At 65.2% G+C, this 20,793-nt stretch overlaps 7 protein-coding genes across 7 annotated transcripts in view; 3 read left to right on the top strand and 4 right to left on the bottom strand.

The window, feature by feature from the left end:
- EMIHUDRAFT_234573 (hypothetical protein) overlaps nucleotides 1–748 on the bottom strand; it is a gene marked incomplete at both ends in the record, with an annotated part of 2,477 nt that extends 1,729 nt beyond the window's left edge. Inside the window, one exon of the mRNA XM_005781125.1 lies at nucleotides 221–748. Coding sequence (XP_005781182.1) covers nucleotides 221–748 — 528 coding nt within the window. The remainder of the gene's footprint in view (nucleotides 1–220) is intronic.
- Nucleotides 749–1,703: 955 nt separating this feature from the next.
- Nucleotides 1,704–4,044, top strand: EMIHUDRAFT_468658 (hypothetical protein; the record flags this gene model as incomplete). The annotated part of the gene is made up of 8 exons (XM_005781124.1): nucleotides 1,704–1,855; nucleotides 2,065–2,191; nucleotides 2,430–2,603; nucleotides 2,689–2,770; nucleotides 2,964–3,140; nucleotides 3,294–3,334; nucleotides 3,502–3,620; nucleotides 3,804–4,044. Coding segments are annotated over 8 exons (1,113 nt in total), but the record flags the coding sequence as incomplete, so codon positions are not given.
- Nucleotides 4,045–4,176: 132 nt separating this feature from the next.
- On the bottom strand, nucleotides 4,177–5,965 carry EMIHUDRAFT_442901 (hypothetical protein; the record flags this gene model as incomplete). Its single annotated transcript, XM_005781123.1, has 2 exons — nucleotides 4,177–4,358; nucleotides 4,379–5,965. A coding segment is annotated over one exon (1,484 nt), but the record flags the coding sequence as incomplete, so codon positions are not given.
- Nucleotides 5,966–11,067: 5,102 nt separating this feature from the next.
- EMIHUDRAFT_234569 (hypothetical protein) lies at nucleotides 11,068–12,399 on the bottom strand (the record flags this gene model as incomplete). Its single annotated transcript, XM_005781122.1, has 1 exon — nucleotides 11,068–12,399. One exon carries the CDS (start codon nucleotides 12,397–12,399, stop codon nucleotides 11,068–11,070), a length of 1,332 nt encoding a protein of 443 aa, XP_005781179.1.
- Nucleotides 12,400–14,053: 1,654 nt separating this feature from the next.
- Nucleotides 14,054–14,686, top strand: EMIHUDRAFT_314814 (hypothetical protein; the record flags this gene model as incomplete). The annotated part of the gene is made up of 1 exon (XM_005781121.1): nucleotides 14,054–14,686. The coding sequence occupies one exon, from the start codon at nucleotides 14,054–14,056 to the stop codon at nucleotides 14,684–14,686; it is 633 nt and encodes a 210-aa protein (XP_005781178.1).
- Nucleotides 14,687–17,674: 2,988 nt separating this feature from the next.
- Nucleotides 17,675–18,663, bottom strand: EMIHUDRAFT_234566 (hypothetical protein; the record flags this gene model as incomplete). The annotated part of the gene is made up of 2 exons (XM_005781120.1): nucleotides 17,675–18,145; nucleotides 18,253–18,663. 2 exons carry the CDS (start codon nucleotides 18,661–18,663, stop codon nucleotides 17,675–17,677), a joined length of 882 nt encoding a protein of 293 aa, XP_005781177.1.
- A 706-nt stretch (nucleotides 18,664–19,369) lies between these two features.
- Nucleotides 19,370–20,793, top strand: part of EMIHUDRAFT_114042 (hypothetical protein) — a gene marked incomplete at both ends in the record, with an annotated part of 2,727 nt that continues 1,303 nt past the window's right edge. Inside the window, 4 exons of the mRNA XM_005781119.1 lie at nucleotides 19,370–19,854; nucleotides 19,952–19,985; nucleotides 20,053–20,145; nucleotides 20,617–20,756. Of these exons, the coding sequence (XP_005781176.1) occupies nucleotides 19,370–19,854; nucleotides 19,952–19,985; nucleotides 20,053–20,145; nucleotides 20,617–20,756 (752 nt within the window). The remainder of the gene's footprint in view (nucleotides 19,855–19,951; nucleotides 19,986–20,052; nucleotides 20,146–20,616; nucleotides 20,757–20,793) is intronic.

Here is a 20,793-nt window from a genome sequence, read left to right as displayed (position 1 = left end):
ATTTATAGGGTTGTTTGAGCAGAGCCTATTAAGTGGGGGGGGGGTGCGCGACACGGTGCCGTGGTGCAGCGGTGGCGTGAGGCGTAGTCGAGATCTAGCCGAGCCGAGATCTAGCCGAAGGGTCTGGCCGAGGTCTGGCCGAGATTTGGCCGAGGTCTGGCCGAGGTTTGGCCGAGGCTGGCCGGGTAGCCGCGGCACCGTCGAGAAAGTCCGTGCGTACCAGCCGCTCGGCGCCCTTCTCGCCCTCGAAGAGCTGCACCTCGCCGGTGGCATACTCCGTGCGCACCTGCCGCTCCGCGCCCGCCTCGCCCGTAAAGTGCCAGATCGTGCCCCGCTGCAAGGACCGCTCGCGCAGCAGTGCTCCCGGCTCGTCGCCGCGCTGCAGCCGCCAGAACTCGAAGCGGCGGCTGCCCAGACCTCGAATGCCGGTCGAGAGGCAGAGGGCCGGGCTCACCCGCTCCAGCCACGGGAAGTGCTCCTGCCTCGCCCGCCGGTCGGCGGAGTATTTGCGCAGGATGGCCTCGGTCACGGGCGTCTGTTGTTCCCCTTTAGACCTCGTGCGCTGGGCGAGCTGCTGCTGCATCGCCACGGCGAAGAGGGGGTCCTTGAAGCGAGCGAGGTCATGGCCAAAGGCGAGGAGGCCGAGGCGCGGCGTCGCGAGGCTGACGGCGGCGCAGTCCGAGAAGTCGTCGACGGCCTCGAGAATGAGCAGCTGCAGCTCCGGCGCCAGCTCGGCGAGCCAGTCCATGGGCGGGGTCTCGTCTTCGTTCCGCGCCCGAGACGGCGGCCGCGATCGCGCCATCTGCGCCGTCGAGAGAACCCAAAATGATTGCCTTCACAACCGTTTTTTGGTGCCCACACACACACACACAGGGCGCGCTGCACCGGGCCAACCTGCGGCCGTCGCCACGTGCGGCGGGGCTCACCGCGGGGCAGCGCGCCGACGACGTCGAATGCGCCGCCGTGGCATCGCGGCGCCGACGACCAGGCTCAGAGGATGACCCCGGGTAAGTGTTCCCGTGCCTCGAGCACTTGAGCACTGGATAGGGTCGATTCCGCATGGTACGGGACCCCTCGACAATTGCCGCTGGTAGGCGCGCCGCGCCGAACCATGGCGGGCGCGCCGCGGCCGCGCGCAACCTTCGTCACAATGCCAACCGCGCGCGGCCGTCGACCGGCAAGCACACGCCTCGACTCGGACACACTGCTCCGAGGGCAAGGGAGAGGGGCTGGCTCCTAGCCCGAGAGGAGAGCTTCCGAGACCCACTACAAGACCACGCACGCATCATCCCGCGGCCTGGCGGTCGGCGGGATTGCAACCAGTCTTCGCGTGCCGCCTGTCGTTCGCTCGGGCGCCTTGGGCGTCGGGGTGGCGAGCAGGGGACGCAGCTCTGATACGAGCGTCACTTTGTACCCACCCCCCCTAGTTCGTGGGGACCCCCCCGCCGGTCGGTGGTCTGCCCCCGAGGTGGACCGGACCCCCCCTCCGGTCGGTCGCTCTCTCGGCGGCGGGAGGTGTGACGACCGACCCCCCCCTCGGTTGGTGTCCTTGCCGTGAGCCCCCTCAAACGCTCTCCCTCCTTCTCGCGAACCGCCACGGGCGCTTCGAAATCGCCGATTTTCACTATGAAAACCAGTCACGCAGCCAAGCGGCAAGGAGACTCTCTTCGCCGAGGCCCGAGCAAGCCCGACCGCACACGTATATGTGGAGCATCTACGCAGTCGCAGGCCTGGTCCTGCTTGCCGTTGCTTTGTACAAGCTCTGGCAGCGCTCCAGTTCTCCACAGTACGCGCGCATCGTCCCTTCTGATGACTATGATGACTTGCCCGACTTGATCGACACATTGCCGCCGCTGTCACCGGGCTCATCGGCTTCCGAGTCTCCCAAGCGACAGCGAATGGCAATCGATGGACGTCGCTTCTCCTTCTGGAGCAACTCAGTTAATCGCGACATGCTGCGCGTTGCGCGCGGGCAGAGCTATGGCGGCGACATGATCTGCCTCGCACCCGGTCTTCACGTCTCCAAATTTTCCCTGGACCATGATGCCACCCATCAAGCTACAGATCAACCTCACGACGGAGGTGGAGAAGGAAGGAGGTGGACCGCTTCTTGGAGTCGGAGGAGGAGCAGTTCACCTTCGAGGAGTTCTACTGCATGCTGGGCCCGTGGGCGCTCGGCCGGCAGAAGGAGGTGCTGGCCGCGCATTTCGAGATACTAATTTATTCACAGCTGCGGCGAGCGTGTGCGGTGTGACCCTCGAGCCAACCCCCCCTCTGTGTTGCGCTTTGTTTGGTCGCGCGCCTTGCGTACAACGCGCAAAAAACAAATGGCGGCCTTGTCCTCGCCTGAGTCGGAGCTGGTCGAGCTCGAGAAGTTGGCAGCGGATGCTGCCGCCGCGGCAAGTCTTGCCGAGAGCGAGGCGGCGCAGGCGGATGCGGCGGCAGACGCGGCGGACGCTGCCGCAATAGCGGATGCAGCGGCGGAGGAGTCTGCGGCTGAGGCGGCCGAGGCAGACGCGCAGCCGCAGACTACGTTTGGCTCGGTGGCCGGGATCGGCTCATCGTGGCTGGGCTCCTCGGGCCTCATGGAGGGGCTCGGCCGGGTGGGCAGCGAGGCGCGCTTCCAAGCTCCTCTCCGCACGCTCCCTTCTGCCCCCGCTTCACAGCAGACACGTCTCCCTCCCGCAGCTCAAGTCGGCCGCCACGGATGCGGCGGGGCTGGCAAAGGCGGCCGCGAGCGAGCTGTCCGAGAAGGGCGCCGCTGCAGGAGGTACACGCCCCTAGAGAAGCGGAGTACGCGTTTTGTCTTCCAACCGGCACTCGAGAGCACACGGATGCCGCTCTCTTCGGCCGTAGTCAGCGGCATTCAGCTGTATTCGTGTGACTCGTGTTCGCACCGTGCTCAACATCTCTTGCTCCCGCCCCGAGGCTGGTGTATTCAGCACGTGTTTTCAGCAGTACAGGCACACTCCGCTCGACCGCAAAGGCGGCTGTGGGTGCGGCCAAGGCAGCGGCTGCCTCCGCCGCCGATGCCGGCGTGCTGCGGACCACCGTGGTCGAGTTTCTGGTCATCAGCGGCCGTGAGCCGCCGCCGCCGAATGCGAGCGCTACAACGCTCGCTCACATGCTGCGCGCACGAGGCCGCCACGTTAGCTCATTTGTTGCTTGCTCCGCTCACGCGCTGCACCGCGCAAGACCCTCCTGATTTGGGCGACGACGACTCTGTCCACATGCTGCGCGCGCGAGGCCCCTCCCCTCTCCCGCCACCTCCCTCCCCACCTCCCTCCCCACAGGGCTGCAGCTGGTTAAGGCCGCCGAGTCGAGCCGCGCACAGGCCTTCCAGAGAAGCTGGCTGAGTAGCAATTAATTCGAATCCACGAACCGTCGACATGAATCCTGTTCTACCGAGTGCATTTGAGCTGATACTACTACTCCATTCGGCCAGCCGCGCTCAGGCGGTCCAGGTCATCTCCACTCATGAGTCAGCCCACCCGCGCGCAGGCGGTCCAGATGGCGGCGGCGGGGAAGGCGTACAAGGCTCGCGCAAAGGCGGAGGGCATGCGTGCGGAGGCGGCCAGCCGGGCGGCCGAAGCGGCAGAGTCCGCGTCTCGGCAGGCGAGGGCTAGGTTGAGGCTCTCTCTCGGCTCTCTCGGGGGTAGATCGTGGCTAGATCTCGGCGATGCCCTCGGCCTAGATCTCGGCGCGGCTCGGCGGGCGGCGAGGATTGCGCCACACACTGCCCACCTCGGTGCACCCGATGTGGTGTTGCACCCCCCCCCCCCCCCCACAGTTCATTAGGTGAGGCGTCACCTCGACGCGGCGCTCGCGCGAGTCGCCGCCCTCGAAGCAGAGGGCGGGCGGGCGGGGCGAATCGCAGCGTCTTTGGAGCCGCCGCCGCACCTCCACAGCGGCAGCGCCACGCCCCTCGCGCCGGCTGGCGGCGGCAGCGGCAGTGTAGCAGTTGGCAGTGGCGCCGGCGAGACGGCGCGTGCCGGGCTGAGGATAGACGCCGTGTCCGGGGACAGGGTGCGGCTCTCGGTCACCGCGGCCGCTCGGGGATGAGGTGCTCGCCGGTTGCACCTGTCGTGAGTAAGGGAGGGGAAGGGAAGGTAATTCCCCCCACACAAGTTGGCGGGGTGGCTGGGGCAACCGGGGGGGGGGCGATCTCGCGACTCAACGCCTAGACTACCTTTGGCTTTGTCTCTCTACAAATAAAGCCGTACACCTCTCTTGGGACTCTTCCCCGTAAAGGTACAGGATTTCCCACTTCCGCCCCAGTCGCAACACGACACGATCACGCTACGCACAACACAGTACAGGGGGAGCGGCAAGGCCGCCAATCACTAGACAACACGAGGCACAATTAAAGCCGTAATGCAAGTGTTCAATAACGCGCGAGGGGGCGGACCGCGTCGTGACCGCTCTCGCCGGCGCCAGCAAATATCACACCTCCACGCCAGAGAAGTGCAGCGAGCAGCCTCTCAGAGGAAGACGAGCGCGAGCGACAGCGGGAGGAGCACCATGCCCAATACGAGCATGCCGAGCGAGCCGACGCGGACGGCCGTGCATCCAGCCTCGCGGAAGAATGCAAAGTAGAAGAGGCCGGGCAGGAGGAACGTCATCGCCACCGCGCCGACCGCGCCCGCGACGCTCTGCACGAGGCCGAGGTTGTCGGTGAGCAGCGCGGCACCGGCGCAGGCGGCGATGAGCACCAGCGCGAGCGCAAACTCGAGCGGGTTGCGGATCCAGATGGCGCGGAAGCGCTCGCAGCGGCTCGCGGCGGCCGGGAGGGTGTCGAGCGAGGAGGGGGCGATGGCGACGTCCTTGGAGGGGGCGGGGCGGCAGAGCGAGCCGCAGGCCTGGTCGATCATCCCCATGAGCGCCTTGCGCACCGCGAAGGTGAGCAGCGGGATGTTTGTGATGACCGCGGCGCCGAGGCCGACGCGGAAGAGGGTGACGACGCCGTTCTGCGGGTAGCTGTCGAGGATGTCGGGGTGGACGTTGGCGCCAAAGGAGAGGTATCCGAAGTAGGTGAAGAGGCCGTACATGGGCAGCAGCACCCCAAGCACCGCCGTGACCAGCACCGTGACCACCCGCCGCGGCGACGGGTCGTGCAGCTCGTGGATGATGGGAAGCAGCGAGGTCTGGCCGCAGTAGGCGAAGAGGAAGACGTTGAACTCGGAGAGGAAGACCTCCCACCCGCTCGGCGCGAGGGCGACCACGTCGCCCTTGCACGAGTCGTCGCCCACCCTGCCACACGGCGAGACCATGTCGAAAGGCTCGAAGTACGACACCGCGACAAAGCCGCCAAACGCAACTAGGACGGCGATGCCGAGGGCGGAAGTGACGCGCAGCGAGTCCATGCGGTCGAGCAGCACGAGCGGCGTCGCAAGGGCGGTGGCGACACCCACCCATAGCGCGCGCGACGCGCCGAAGCTGAACTCAAAGGCGGTGGACGCGACCACGAGGTAGCTTATCACGCCGCCGAGGCAGTTGCAGATAATGAAGAAGTTTACGACCACCGAGAAGCCGGGTCGGAGCGCGTCACCGAGGCCGGTGAAGGTGCTGATGCGCGTCTTGAGTGCCGATTGCGCGAGTACGTAGAAGGAGCACACCGAGGAGAGCGCGCCCAGCAGCAGAAAGAGGGTGCCCGTCGCCAGCCCGATTTTGGAGAAGGCGAACGGCAGGCCGAGGATGCCAGTGCCGGCGACGGTGTGCACGAGGTTGATCACGCTCGACACCAAGGACGCGCCCACAATCTTGACCGGCTCGCCTCCCTTCTCCTCATCGCCCAGCACAATTTCGCCCGGCGCCGAGGCACGCGTGATGTCGAGGAAGGAGACGACCGGCTCGAGCACGTCCGACATCATGCGGCCGATGGCGGGCACCGTGCTCTTGCGACTCAGCTGGGAGGAGCGGCTGGCGCGGTTGGGCCGTGGCTCGTCGATTGCTGCCGGCTGCATAGCGGAGTGGTCGCAAGGAAAGCTGTCGTCGTCCTTGACAAGGTCGGGGGGGTACATGTCTCGCCGATTTGACTATAGAGTTGTCGGTGACGGCACTGGTAGCTCCGGCGGGTTATCTCGAGGTTCTCGAGGATTGGCCGCGTTGGGTAGCGAGGATTGGTGTGACGCGATCCACGCAGGCGTGTTTCTTGATGGCCAACGTATAGCCATTCGCGTCGCCATATGCAATCCTCGCTTTCTATCTGCCCGACGCCGTCAGCCCAGGCAGGCTAGACGCCGTGTGTATCGCGCACGCACCTTGCGGGGGCCTCTCACTCATTGATTGCCTCGCTCACTCGGCAGCAGCGAGCTCAGCAGACGGCGAGCTGGACTGTGGACCTCTGCGGGAATCTGCCAGAAGAGAGGCAGTCGCGCGCGCGGCGGCGGCGTGATGAGGGGCGCTCAACAGCCCGCGCCAAATCTGCCGCCGCTTTTCGCCCGCCGCGGGCGCTTTAGCCGACGCTGTTGTCTCCTCGCAAGGGTGCCGCCGCCTCCTCCCCGGTCGTCAGGCGTCCTCCGCGGTCGCCAGCGGTAGTGCCTCAGGCGTGGTGCAGCGCGCGACCGGTCATGGCGACGCCACGTCCGACCGTCCCTCCTCCGAGCCTGCGCTACCTGGAGCGAAAGCGGGCAGAGCACCGAGATTCCGTGCAAGGGGGTGCCGAGGTATGCCGCAGGCCGGGATGGAGTGAGATCTTGCGGGGCAGGGCGTAGGCTAGCGCGTGAGGGCGCAGGCAAGTGCCCGAGGGTATGGGGGTGGGCGCCACCCTGGGGCTACCCTTAGCATTGTCGGCTCAGTGATGGGTATCCTAAGTGCAAGTTTGGTATTCACAGCAGCGGAGGCTGAGTAAGAGCGCATGAGATGTGCGCGAGGGCACACTAGAGGAAGGGAACTCAGGAGAGTTATCCGTGAGCACTCCCATTAAACTATTGGCCTACGTAAGATTGCGAATTCTTTTTCTCGATGTCCCGGCGTCGCCTCGCCGCCGCCGCCGCACACTACCCCCTCACCGACCTGCCCCTTGAGCTTCTCGCGCGCGTCATCTCTCGCTGCGACCCCGTCGACATCGCTCGCGTCGCGGCCGTGTCCCTCCTCTTCCACGCCTCGCTCGCGGCGGAGGGCATCCGCTTGTGGGCGCAAGAGCGCGGCTTCGAGCTGCCGGCGCAGCCGGAGGGCGAGGGCTGCGCCGTGCGGTGGCTGTGCTGTTCTGCGCTGCTGCGCGAGGCCAACCCGCCGGCGAGGGTGGCGGCAGGCGAACGGCACAGCGTCTTCATCGACAGCGAGGGGCGGCTCTCGTCGTGCGGCTCTGCGCCGTGGTTCCGCCCAGAGCTACTCGGCCACGGCGAGGGCGTGACGCGGCTCAACAAGCCGACCCGCCTCTCCTCTACGCTGGGCGACGAGCGTGCCGTGAGCGTGTCGGTTGGAGAGTGCCACAGCCTCGCCCTCACCGCCGGCGGCGCTGTCTGGAGCTGGGGCGGTGGACGCAACGGCCAGCTGGGCCACGGCGACTGGCAGCACCAACTGCTGCCGAAGAAGGTCGAGGCCTTCGCTGGGCGGCGCGTCGTCACTGTCTCGGCTGGAGGCTGCCACAGCCTCGTCCTCACCGCCGACGGCGCCGTCTGGAGCTGGGGCTATGGAGCCTGTGGCCTGCTGGGCCACGGCGGCGAGCAGCAGGAGCAGCTGCTGCCCAAGAAGGTCGAGGCCTTTGCTGGCCAGCGCGTCGTCGCTGTCTCGGCTGGAGACATGCACAACCTCGCCCTCACCGCCGACGGCGTTGTCTGGAGCTGGGGCTGGGGACTCGTTGGCCAGCTGGGCCACGGCAACCAGCAGGACCAGCTGCTGCCAAAGAAGGTTGAGGCCTTGGCTGGCCAGCGCGTTGTCGCCGTGTCGGCTGGAGGCGCCCACAGCCTCGCTATTACCGCCGATGGCGCCGTCTGGAGCTGGGGTTTTGGACGTGTTGGCCGGCTTGGCCACGGCAACGAGCAGGATCAGCTGCTGCCCAGGAAGATCGAGGCGTTGGCGGGGCAGCGCGCCATCGGTGTGTCGGCTGGGGCCCGCCACAACCTCGCCCTCACCGCCGACGGCGCCGTCTGGAGCTGGGGCAGTGGACGCGATGGCAAGTTGGGCCACGGCGACGCGCAGCGCCAGCTCCTGCCGAAGAAGGTCGAGGCCTTTGCTGGCCGGCGCGTCGTCGCTGTCTCGGCTGGAACCAGCCACAGCCTCGCCCTCACCGCCGACGGCGCCGTCTTCACCTGGGGCAAGGGCGAACACGGCTGCCTAGGCGATGGAGAGGACCTGTCGGACCAGCTGCTGCCCAAGAAGATCGAGGCGTGGGCGCCGGGGGCGGGGCAGTGATGAGAAGGGCGAAAGGGAAACTTAAAGGCCACGGACGCTTGCGGTTGCGCTCCCAAGCCGCACTCGTGCCGCCAGCGTGGGCAGGGCGCCAGCCGCATTGGTGGGTCTGGCGCACGTCTTGTGCGCAAGGGTTTGGCGGAGTTGTGGGCGCCAACTCTGTGCAAACGCACAAGAGCTCGCGCGCAAACTAAGAGAGAGTCCGGTTGTTGCACGAGTATATGGGACACTTGGACACGGTGTCTGCGTGTCTCTCAAATATGAGGGGTTTTGACTCTCCTACCGGCTCCTGACGCTATCCCTGGCAGCTCTAATGACCAGGATCAGTAGTGTTGTGATCGAGGGTGCCCATACTAGCGCAGGAGAGCTGCCAGTGCCACACACTCGCCCGGACCCCCCGTCTCCCCCCTCTGGGGCCGGTTGCGCGGTTCCGCACAGCCCGCGAGAGCCGACAGCGGGGCCGTGCGGGTGCCTACTGCCGAGTGCCACAAACACTGCGCCGTCCCGCCATCACCTCTACAGGCTGTCTTGTGTGATGGTTGGGATGTCCAAGCGCCACCATCTTGGCTCTTGCGACCTCAAACCCGCGAGCTGTAATGGGTGGCCCTGACGTCGACAGACGCCCGAGGGACCACGGTGAAGCTGAGCCGGAACGAGTCGACAAATCTCGTCTGAGCCCATGGCGGTCGCTGGCTGAGTCGCTGTGTACGGGCCGGTACCTCAGGCGTCACCTCCGCAGCCTCATCTAGGGTACCATACTTCCGGGCCGGTGTGCGGGGAGCGAACCTTAACGACCGCCCAGAAGCTTTCTGAGCAAACCAATCGGGCCAGGATCATCAGCATATGTCCCTTCCACAACATCGTGGGCGTTTGAGCGGTATTTGAGGAGCACCGCGACTCTGAAGTTCGGCCGGGTGGTCTGCAGACCCCCCCCCCCGGAGCAGCAGAGGCTCCGTGGGGTCGAAAAGTCGACGCTGGGAGTCGCACTCGTCAAGCCATCGCAGCACCACGCGGTCCGCACGTACCTACCACATCCCCTCCACCGCTGAGAAGGCGCTGATCGACCGCCGGGCCGCGTAGTCGTCGTTAAGGAGCGGTTTTTGGAGCCGTACGAAGAGGTCCCAGACGGGCGAACATGCGGTTTTTCGATGACCACGCGCGATGTGGTATCTGCTTTTTGCTAAAAACGGGCCGCCTAGTGCAGCATCACTAGTAAAACACGCAACCACACTGAGAGCTCCACACTAGCCGGTATAGGCGAGCGCCGACGGCGTCACGGTCGCCGGAGTGGACGCACTGCACACACACTGTGACCGTGTCGACGGTGTGACAATGAGCGACAAAATCGTCGGCGCCGCGCTATCGCGGCGCCCCGCAGTCTACACACCGCAGGCGCACCCCTGAACGCGCCATGAGCGCGCAGGCACATAGCAGCGCCGCGCCAAAAGGCCATTCCCTCACCCGACCCGCGGCTCCACCATGGCTGCAGCGGTCCGCTCACCTGCACAGGGCAAAAACGTGTAGCTTAACAGACGACTTGTGATGATCAGTGCTGGCGGAGGCCTCATCGCCGCGAATGCTGCCAGTCGCAGCGGGATCTGACGTCGCGTTTGAGGTGTGCATTGGCGGAGGGGTCGCATGTGGCTGAGAGAGGCAGAGGCAGCAGGCGGGTTGACGACGAAGGCAGGGGAGGAGACGGAGGGGCGACACGCAGGAGGAGCGAAATCGCGAACGGCCCGAGCAGAGAGGGCGACGGCGGAGCACGAGGGAACAACGGAGACGCTACCGATGACGCGAACCGAGGCACGGACGACGGAGGGGACGGGGACGGGGAGGGCGACAGCGACGTCGAGGTTGACGCAACGGTATCGAGAGCGCCACCCAAAAGGAGGCGGACAGCCATGGAGGTCACCGAATGGAGGGCGAACGGCACGATACGAAAAGCCGGTTGAAAAGGCAGGGCGAGGCGGATGGAGAAAGAAGTGCCGAGGAGGCCATGGTGGAGGGGAGGGACGGGAGGACAAAAGAAGGGCGAGGAGGACGAGCGGCCCGCACAGGCCGCGAGCAGACAGCGCCTGCTGGCCACTTCGAGACATTCGCCAAGAACGCTAGCTACATGGGAGGGCTTCGTGAAGGATGGACTGAAAAACATTCGAACAAAGAAGAGGCGACGGGAGGAACCGGCAGAGGATGCAGTGACGTGACACACACACACACACACACACACACACACACACACACACACACACACACACACACACACACACACCGCTCACCCACGCGCACCGGGCCTTGCACTTTGAATGCCGTGGGGCTCCTGTCGTTAGACGTGGAGCCGACGCGAGGGTTGCCCCCCCTTGCCCCACCACCTCGTGTGTGTGGAGAAGTTTACCTTACCTTACCTTACCTCGCGAGCAGACAGCGCCTGCTGGCCATTTCGAGACATTCGCAAAGAACGCTAGCTACATGGGAGGGCTTCGTGAAGGATGGGTTGAAAAACATTCGACACGTACTCTCCCATGCCATCTCCGCCGCTATGTTTGGCTCCGGAGGGCGACGGCGCGCTGCATCACCTCCACCACCTCGCCCACGGACCACCGCTCACCCACGCGCACTGGGCCTTGCACTTGTAATGCCGTGGGGCTTTTGTCGTCTAGACGTGGAGACGCGAGGGTCGCCCCCCCTTGCCACACCACCTTGTGTGTGTGGAGAAGTTTACCGAGTAGGAAGTGCAGCGCGCCAGCGAACTGGCGCACTCAGCTCATCGCGGGGCTTACGCACCCGGGTGACATGGCTACGGCGGACCGACTGGACGGAGCGCCCCCCCCGTGCCGTGCTCTGCTCAGGGCCGTCGCAGAGGAACGGTGATGCAGAGGAATGGGAGCCGCCCTTCGCATGTGCTGTGCGCGCATACCCCGGCTGTTGCACCCGCTCCTTCGCGAGTGCGGCCGCCCTCGCCGGTGCAGCGCATGACGTGCGTGCGTCGAGGAGGTAGAAGTCGTACGGGCTGCGCACTTTGTGATAAATGAGGCTCGTGTTGGTCCACAGCCGCCGCTGGCCGCCTGCCCACGTGACGCGGGGGTCCGTCCAGTCCAGCAGCGGTGTGAGTGCAACGGCCGCTCTCCACGACGCAAAGGAGATTGCCACGTCAATGAAATAGCCCGCGCTCGCGCACTGGCGGGCCGTCTGGCGGCTGTCCCGATGCAGAAGGCGCACAAAACCCTTGTTTGCGATCCCGTACCCGGCCGGCAACGCAATCTCAGTGTGAGGCCGCCCTCGATCGCCGCACAGGCTCCATCGCCACCCGCCACCCACGCCGACGTGCTTGGCGGGTGCATAGAGGGGCGACGCAGACGAGGGCAGGAATGAGGCCAGGCAGGGCGGCACGTAGACGTCGTCGTCGTTGAAGGAGACCCAGTCGTACCCGCTCATGTCGACAGCGTCGAGAAATGCCATAATACGGCAGCAGCCACTCCGCTCTGTGCCGTCGCACCCACGAACCAGCACGGCGACGCTGCGCTGTGTGCTGTAGGGCCGCGCCTTGCCAGCACTATCGCGGCCGATACTGGCGCACGCCCATCGGTCGACGGCCGTGCTCGAGCCGGAGAGCACGACCTCACAGCCGTGCTCAACCAATGCGGCCAACGACTGCTCGGATCTCTCCGCGACGACAAAGGTGTCCATCCGAGCGCCATACGTGCGGAGGATTGGAACGCCTCGCACAGAGAGCATCGTTCCGCTCGAGCTCACAACACTAGCGAGAAAGCTGCTGTCGGCGTGCGTGTTGCTGCTGCTGGCGATGCTGTTCAACGTAGGCACATCTCGCAAATAGGTAAGTGCGAAATCCGATGCCGCAGTCACGCAAGTCGCGGCGCGTTTCCCGCCAACGGCGTGGCCGCGCACATACACATCGGGATCTCGCCCGCCCGCCTCAATCCCAACGACGCAGGAGGCGCTACCAAATCGCAGGTGTCCGTCTTGCAGCGTGACAGGGAGGTTCTGTTCCGCGTCGAATCCAACTGTCCACGCGAGCTTACGGCCGGGCATGCGTACATAGAGGCGGCGCCATCTCCCGAGGGTCCACGGGCTGCGACACTCGAGAAGACCATCTGGCCGCTTCCTGAACCCACTCCACCCGCTCAGTATTGGTGGCGGTTGCAGTGTCAGCGGATCTTCGCAGGCCAAGAAGCGGTTGGTTGCGACGTGGCGTAGGGCAGGGGAGTCATGCCCTGTGAAGCGCACTGGCACGGCATTCGAGTGGTTGTGCCCCGAGTGCAGCATGGTGGTGCACCCGCCCACCCCGCTGGCCAAGCTCATTCACGACCTACTCTATGCGAGCGCTCACATGCAGTTCGAGACTGCGACCCATCGTGTGTGTGTGTGTGTGGGAGCGCGGCGCAGTCAGTGCCGTGGCGATGCCTCCGGCTGTTTGCGGCGGGCGGCTTGCTGCTCGCTGCATGGCGAAAAACTCGTCTCGCCGCACACCAAGGGCGTATGCTCTGGCGAGGCGTGAGGCGCATGCGCCCAGGAGGGGAGGGGGCATGCGTAACGACACTGCTAGAGATGCCTTTCGGGGCCCAGAGACAAAACTTCTGTGATGCCATGCGTGACCTAGTAGTGTCCCCAGCTATGGGCGTGTCCACGTTGGAGCCAGGTGTGGTGTGGGCGCGAGAATAGCTCCGCCGTTCATGGAGGCAACCGATGCGAGTCGACTGGTGTGTGTCGTCGTGGTTTCGTATCAAGAATACTCACTCACACACACTCAAAAACAAGCCCCAAATGACGTGTGAGTGTTAGAGTTGTTTGGTATTGCTAAAAATCTCTCTCTCCTCTCACACTCACACGACCCATCAAGTCGTCGAGTGGCTGCCAGTTCGAATCTCGTTGGGACCGGGGTTCGACTGGCTCCATGAGGCAAAATGGGTTGAGAATGGTGAACAAGTACAATGGCCGGCGCTCTCATGGGTGGGTCCCAGCTCCTGTCTGTAACACACGTGTCACCAAGATATTCAAATATCTACACGGCGAGGTTGCAAACAGTGAATATGAGGTGCGACCTGCGGCATCCCTTGAGCACCATGGCGAGGGCGCTAAGAGGTTCCTCTTTTCCGCGCCCCCCCCCCGCAAGGCGCGCGATACACACTCTACGCAAGGCGCGCGATACACTCTACGATGGCCGTGTGAAGAAGAACGACTGAGATGCGCTGCTTCTGCAGCCCCAGCCAGCTCTTGGTGGTCCAAGTCACCTCATCGAGGTACTGGGCCCGCGTCAGCTTGTTCTGTAGCGCGTCCGCCGCCTTCCGGAGGATCTCACGGACCCCCCTCCCGAACGCGCCGAACGACTCGAACAGCAGCAGCTGCACTTCAACGCCCTTCGACTTGAGCACTTGAGCACTGGATAGGGTCGATTCCGTTTGCTTTTTATCGATTTTTTTGAGCTTAGCCTTCGATGTTATGAAACAACGCAAGGCGGACATGGCTTTTTTATCGATTTTTTTTATTTTCTGTGGCTTATAGGATTCCTATCGCATTCGCCGCGGCGACAGCAACAAGGCTCCCCCCGGCCAACTGGCGGCTCCCTCGCCGGCGAAAATCCCACGCCTCCGGCCACTTCCTCGCCGCTCTCGACGCCACCCTCACCTGCTTCTCTGCGCCGCCGCTCGCTAGCTCTTAGCGTCATCCGCTTGCCCGCTCACAGGCAATGCAAGCGGATGGACGCAGTCGGCGCGCGCGCCTCTGCGCGGACGGATCGAAGGAGGAGTGGGTATACCGTCGCGGGAAGACTCCCGCCCTCGTCTCTGTCGACTTTCCGAGCTCCCTGCCCTCCATCGCGGCGAACGCCTTTGCGCGCTGCGGCTGTCTCGCCTGCATCGCACTCGATTGCGCCTCGCTCAAGTCCATCGGTGAACGCGCCTTCCTCGCCACCTCGCTCAAGTCCATCGCTCTCCCTGAAAGCCTCGTGTCCATCGGCCGAGGCGCCTTTGCCTTCTGTCCCTCCCTCACCACCGTCGCCCTCCCTGCCGGCCTCTTATCTGTTGGTGAGGACGCCTTCTTCCGCTGCTCCTCCCTCAAACGCGTCATCGTGCCAACCACCGCCTCGATTGGCATCGGCGCCTTCCCCTCCACCACCACCGTCCTCCGCCTCCCGCCCGCCCGCATGCGGCTCCGCCACCTCTGGCAAGGTGTGCTCGCGCACAAGCGCTGCCGCCCCGGCCTGCTCGGTTGGCTGGAGCGGGCCCAGATACGGCTTGGCTCTTACGGCCCGGACGGCGCGGCGCGAAAGCGCGACCGCGAGCAGTTCGAGTGCGATTTTGCGCTCGCCGCGGGCTCTTGAAGGATCGACTGAGTGTCATGAGTACTCTTTTGACCGACGCCGGAGGTCGTGGCAGCCGGGAGTGGCAGAGTCCAGAGAGATAAGGTAAGGTAAGGTAAACGTCTCCACACACACAAAGTGGTGGGGCAAGGGGGGGCGACCCTCGCATCTCCACGCCCGGGACACGGGCAGGAGCCCCACGGAGATAGATGCGTAGCCTCTGGAATCAGCGAATCACTCTTTTGCACACACACAACGCGAATTGCTTAATATTTTTCCTGTTTGGTTCTAACGACCGTAGTGCGTACGCTCACATGACACCTGACGGAGGGAGGGGCAGGCTGCTCACCCACGTGCACCGGGCCAGTGCTTGCACTTTGATCGGCGCACTTTTTTCGCTAGAGTATGGGACCGCATCGGCGCCCGCCTCTCCCTGGGCTCGGTATGCCTCGAAATCGACTCACCCGAAAAAAACGTCCCAAAAAAACGCTCTCTCTCTCTCTAGGTTCTCGAGGTGGATATCCTTTGGGGCCGCGTTGGGTAGCGAGGATTGGTGTGATGCGATCCACGCAGGCGTGTTTTCTGGCGGCCGACCGTCAGTGCGCACGGAGTTGCCCCTTCTCGACTGCCCCGGAATTCCTACACGTGATCTGTGAGCTGACAACCCCCTGCTATCAGAACACAGACTTGGAGGTTTGCCCGCTCTTCCTCGCCGCCAACTCTCTCTCTCCCCAACTCTCTGCCTATGTATGTAGGGTTCGAGAGGTGAGCTCTTGGCTGAGCTGGCTACATCGCAGCCATCTTGGGAAAGATGGCTGGGGGACAGCCATTTCAGCCATTTCAGCCATCTACTATGGCTGCGTCATAGAGATGGCAGCCATCCTCCAGAGCATGGCTGGTGGTAATTCGATGGCAGCCGATGGCAGCCGTCCCGCGAGGACGGGGGGCGACACGCGCGCAGCCATTTGTGCGTGTGGCGGGGGAGGCGGACGGCTGCCATCGAATTATCACCAGCCATGCTCCGGAGGATGGCTGCACTGACTGTGCCCCAGCCATATTAGATGGCTGAAATAGTTGTCCCCCAGCCATCTTTCCCAAGATGGCTGCGATGTAGCCAGCTCAGCCAAGAGCTCACCTCGAGGCGGGCGGTATGGATGGCTGCGGTAGTGGTAGTAGTGCGTCTCCAGCCATGTCTACCAAGGAATGGCTGCCGTGTGTGTATTGCAGCCATTACACTGGAGGATGTGGCTGCACTGCAGCTAGCTCAGCCATCCTTAGGTAAGATGGCTGCGTAGGAGCCAACACAGCCATTCTGGTGTTACATTCCGAGGTTAGCCGGCGGCGACAAGGATCCTCTTTTAGCCCCCGCGGCGGGCACGATTACGGGCGGACCGTAGAGACCTGCACTGCCATGCTTGCGACCTGTGCGGTGGTCCTCGGCCTGGTCGAGTGCACGGACATAAGGCTCCAACACACATGTGCGGCAATGGTGGCACGAGGGGCCTGTACGGTGTCCCGGGGCTGTAAGCGCAGCTGCGGCCAGTGCAGCGCGGGAAATCTGAGTTCAGCTGCAGCCAGTGCAGCACCGGCAGTGCAGCCCGTCATGCGCCGGCACGATGCTCGTGCCGGTGCAGAGGGCTCGTCGCATGACTACCTTGACAGCCGCGTCACCGTTCGGCCCACGCGTGAGCCGGGAGCGAGCTCGTGCCCGCCTTGCGTGGTACGTGAGCAGCCGGCGCAGTACTCCGCCCGGGCACGCCTCCTCGCGCAGTTGGCGGCTGGCGGAGGTGGTGCGCGGAGACGCGCCGCGTCAGCACTGTCTGAGTGCGCCAATCTGGCTCCAGCCGGCACGGGAACGCGACCTCTCACCGCGTGGCTGAGAAAGCATTCCAAGCTCGCGCACCACCTGCACACGGCAAGGTACATGCACTTGAAAGCAGCAAAGTGCGTCATCCTGACAATACGAGATCCTTGGGCTCGTCTCATCAGCGGGTTCAATTTCGAACGAGATGCCCGCACCCACAACCCACACACATTTGCCAGGGCCGGATACAGATCGGCGGAGGCGTTTGTGGACGCGCTCACGCGATCGGATCATGAGCGCCTCCCCGCCTCAGCCTTGTACTATAGCAGCCTTCGTGGCGTCTACAGGAACATCTCGACGCCAAGGTACGTCCAACCGTTCAGCTATAACACCATCCGGGGGGGCGAGCACCATCTCGTCCCTCAGATAGACTATGTCGACGATGCGATGTTCTCCACTGTCGACATTCACTTCCTGTGCACCGAGAGCCTCGATTCGGACTTGGCGGAGCTCTCCTCTACATTTGAGCCTGCGCCTGGTGGGGGTGTTCCTGACATCCAGAGAATGTCTGCTGTGCCATCTCGAGTCGTCAAACACCAGAGGCACCGTGCTAACCTGACCAGTTGCCACGCGAAATATGTGCGCGAATGCCTCTACCCGGCGGATGCCTGGCTCTGGGAGCACATCTGCGTGTCGCACTCGTTTCCGAAGCACCTTTATGCAGGAGTTTGGCCTCGCAAGAGTTTTGGTGACGGCGCAATCACGTCACGGAGGACAGGCCGGTGACGGAGGACATGCCGGTGACGGAGGACATGCCGCTGCCGAGTTGTAGTTCGGTCCCAGCCAGCAACCCAGCAACTACTGTGACTACAGCGCGGGCGATCCCCTCCTCTTTCGCCACGCTGGCCTAGCAATGTCCTAGCCAGGATCTTTCTTCGCGGACGCATGCTTGGTCTCGACCGTGAACTGTGCTTCCTGTTAAAGTGAGGGCGAGGCCGAGCCCGAGGGGCGGAGGGCGTGGAGGGGGCGAGGCGGGGCGCCAGGGTACAGGTGTATATGTTTATTCTGGGTTTACCCGTTGTCTGTTTCGGCATTTTCTGCTTGCCGACCGCTGAACAATAGTAACAACAATAGCAACAGGGAGCTTGGGATCAGCTAGCCTCGCCTGCTCCGGGCTCCGCCAGCCGATGTGTATATGGCGGCCGTCAGACGCTGGTGCACCACCGAGTGCCGGCGCCGGCACGCGCCGCGCGCGTGATGGGCTGCGGCTCGAGGCTCAGCCAAAGGTCGGTGAAACCGACGCCGCGCCGGTCGCGGCGCGCGGCGACGGCCTCGCCGAAGGTCGCCTCCCAGCCGGGCTTGTCGTGCGGGCCGGCGACGAGCGGGCAGACGCTCGGCGCCGCGAGCGGCCGGCGGAACTCGTCGAGCGTGGACTGGAGATACGGTAGCTCGGTCACGTAGTGGAAGCCAAAGCTGCTGAGGTTGCGCAGCAGGCTCACCGCCGGCGTGACGCCGCCGAAGCTCTGCGGGTCGAGCTCCAGGATGAGGTTGCGGACGCGCCCGCGGCGCAGCAGGTTGGTCGCGCCGCGCAGCGCCGCCGGCTCGGAGCCCTGAATGTCCATCTTCATCAGCGTGATCTCGCCGGCGTGCCGCAGCTCGCGGTCGAGTGTCGTCGTCTGCACCGCGGATCCGCTGCCGCCGCCGCCGTGCCCAGATGCAGGGCCGCGCCCGGATTCCGACTTTGGTGGAGGCCGCCATGGAGTCCGCAGGAGTCCGACGCCACCAAGTTGCCGCGCGTCACCACCGAGCGATGCAGCACGTCGTCGTCGTGGTCCGTGACCGCGCGTTTCAACATGCGCAGCCTGGACGCGACGCCGTTCCGCGCGGCTGACTGCTGCACAAGCGCAGAGATCTCGTCCTGCATCTCAAAGCCGATGACGCGGCAGCCGTGCATGAGGAGCATGAGCGTCTCGTAGCCGATGTTCGTGCCCACGTCGACCGCGAGCGCACCGCCGTCCGTCTGGTTGCAGTGGCGACTCGCGAGCGCCTGGACGACCCGTGTGATCGACGGCTGCCAGAGACCTGTTCGCGTGACGCTGGCCGATATCATCGTGTCGACGCTGGGGTTCAGCGTGAGCAGCTCAAAGGACGGAGTGGTCACACTTCGCGCCACGAACTCCTCGTGGGCAGGCATGATCGGCCACGACGACAAAAGAACCGCCACTGCTGTCGGCGCGACACCCTCTGGCGGCGCGAAGCGAAGAGCGCCGACCAGGGCACGGCCAGAAAGCCCGTCGAGAAGAATTCTTAAGATACAAGCCTCTCTCACAGCACACTGGCACGACAAGGGCGCGGACTGGCGCGGACTGGCACACACACAGGCTCACCACCGGAGCCGCCTAAGCGACTCCGTTAAGAACGGCAATGCACTCCGCACCATGCACAATGCCGCTCTCCCCGCACGCTAGCTCGTTCACCGTCTGCCACGCCACGGCGGTGTGGAGGACGACAGACAAGCGCTGCATCTGCAGCCCGTGCCAGTTCTTGGTGGTCCATGTGACCTCGTCCAGGTGCTGAGCGTGCGAAAGTTTGTTGCTCAGCTGGTTCGCCGCCTCCCTCAGGGTGCTGCGAACCTCCTTTCCAAAGCCTCCGAAAGCCTCAAAATCAAACAAACGTAGATCGCAATCCTGCTCTTCGCAGTCTCTCGCCGATTCTCGCTGCAACCTTCATCCACCTCGCGGTCGTCCCACTCTCGTCGTTCTTTCCCTTGTCGCTTCTTCTTCTGTGCCAGTGTGCTGTGAGAGAGGCTTGTATTTTAAGAATTCTTCTGTCGCGTCGCTCTCCTCTCTCGTTTTTTTTTTGTAAAATTCTTTTGTTTCCCGGGCAGGCTTCACCTGCCAATGGTCGGAGGGGCGGAAGAGCTCGGCTGGCGCTGCCTTCCCTCGCTGCCCTCCGCGCCGACCCACCCCGGCTGCCTCGCCTGGTCCGCGCACGGCCAGCTCGCCATCGTCGCCGGTCGCCGCGTCTACATCCTTCCCGCGCGGCCATCGACCGTCGGCCGCGGCGTCGTGCTGGCGAGCCGGCTGCTCGAGGGCGGGCAGCCGAACGACGCGATGCCGTCGGCGCACAACGCCGGCGGCGGCAGCGGGAACCAGCGCGCACGCCGCAAGCCGAACGGCACGGGCGGCGTGGCGGCGGCGGCGGTAGTAGTCGACCTCACTGAGGAGCCCGAGGAGCGGTCGGCCGAGGAGAAGGGGTGGGAGGCGTGCCCGCCGCAGCTACTTGAGGCGACGTTCCGCTGCGTGGCGTGGTCGCCGCCGCTGCCCGCCGCGCCGCCGCGCTGCCTCCTCTGTGCCTCGGTCGCCCACCGAACATGTATCCTCAGGTCGCCCTCCCAGCCCTCCCAGCCCTGCGCCCTCCCAGCCCTCCCGGCAGTCCCAGCGCAGAGGGGCGAGCGCGGTACCTCGGTCTGCCACCCTCAGGCCTCCGGCGTCGCGGTACGACGTCGAATGGGAGGTGAGTCTGGACGTGTCGGCGCTTCTGCTCGCCGCGCAGCAGCAAGCGTCGAGCCGGCCGGGCGGAGGCGGAGGCGGAGGCGGAGGCGGAGGCGGAGGCGGAGGCGGAGGAGGAGGCGGAGGCGGAGGCGGAGGCGGAGGAGGAGGAGGCGGCGGCGGCGGTGTTTCGCAGCGGTCGCTCGAGGTCCTGTCCGCGGACTGGTCCCCGCCGCTGCTGGGCGGTGTCGTCCTCCTCGCCCTCGGCGGTCCCCGCCAGCTCTCCCTGCTGGCTCTCGAGCCGCCGCGCCACGCCGCCGCAGCACACGCCGCCGCAGCACACGCCGCCGCAGCACACGCCGCCGCAGCACACGCCGCCGCAGCGCACGCCGCCGCAGCACACGCCGCCGCCGCCGCGCCGGCCGCCGCCGCGCCGCCGCCGCAGCGCGCGGGCGGCAGTCGCGGCGGCGCCCCTTCCGACGGCGGCGCTTCAGACGGCGCCTCGGGCTGCGTCTCGCGAGGTATAGCCGAGATGCAGCCGAGCTGCAGCCGAGATGTGCCTCGCCCAGGCGACGGCGACGGCGGCGCGTGGAGCGTGGCGGCCGTGCTGCCGAGCGCCAGCGGGGCGGTGACCGCCGTTCACTTCTGTCGCGGAGGCGGCGGAGGAGGCGGAGGCGGAGGGGCCCGAGGCGGCGGCGGCGGTGGCGGAGGCGGCGGAGGCGGAGGCGGAGGCGGAGGCGGAGGCGGAGGCGGAGGCGGAGGCGGAGGAGGAGGAGGAGGAGGCGGAGGAGGCGAGGTCCTCTTGTGCGCTGGCAGCAGCGACGGGGCGGTGT

Source organism: Emiliania huxleyi, assembly GCF_000372725.1.
Source record: "Emiliania huxleyi CCMP1516 chromosome Unknown EMIHUscaffold_206, whole genome shotgun sequence".
In the NCBI taxonomy this organism is placed as follows: Eukaryota; Haptophyta; order Isochrysidales; family Noelaerhabdaceae; genus Emiliania; species Emiliania huxleyi.
The sequence above is the reverse complement of the archived record's forward strand: the minus strand, read 5'-3'. Positions and strand labels throughout refer to the sequence as shown.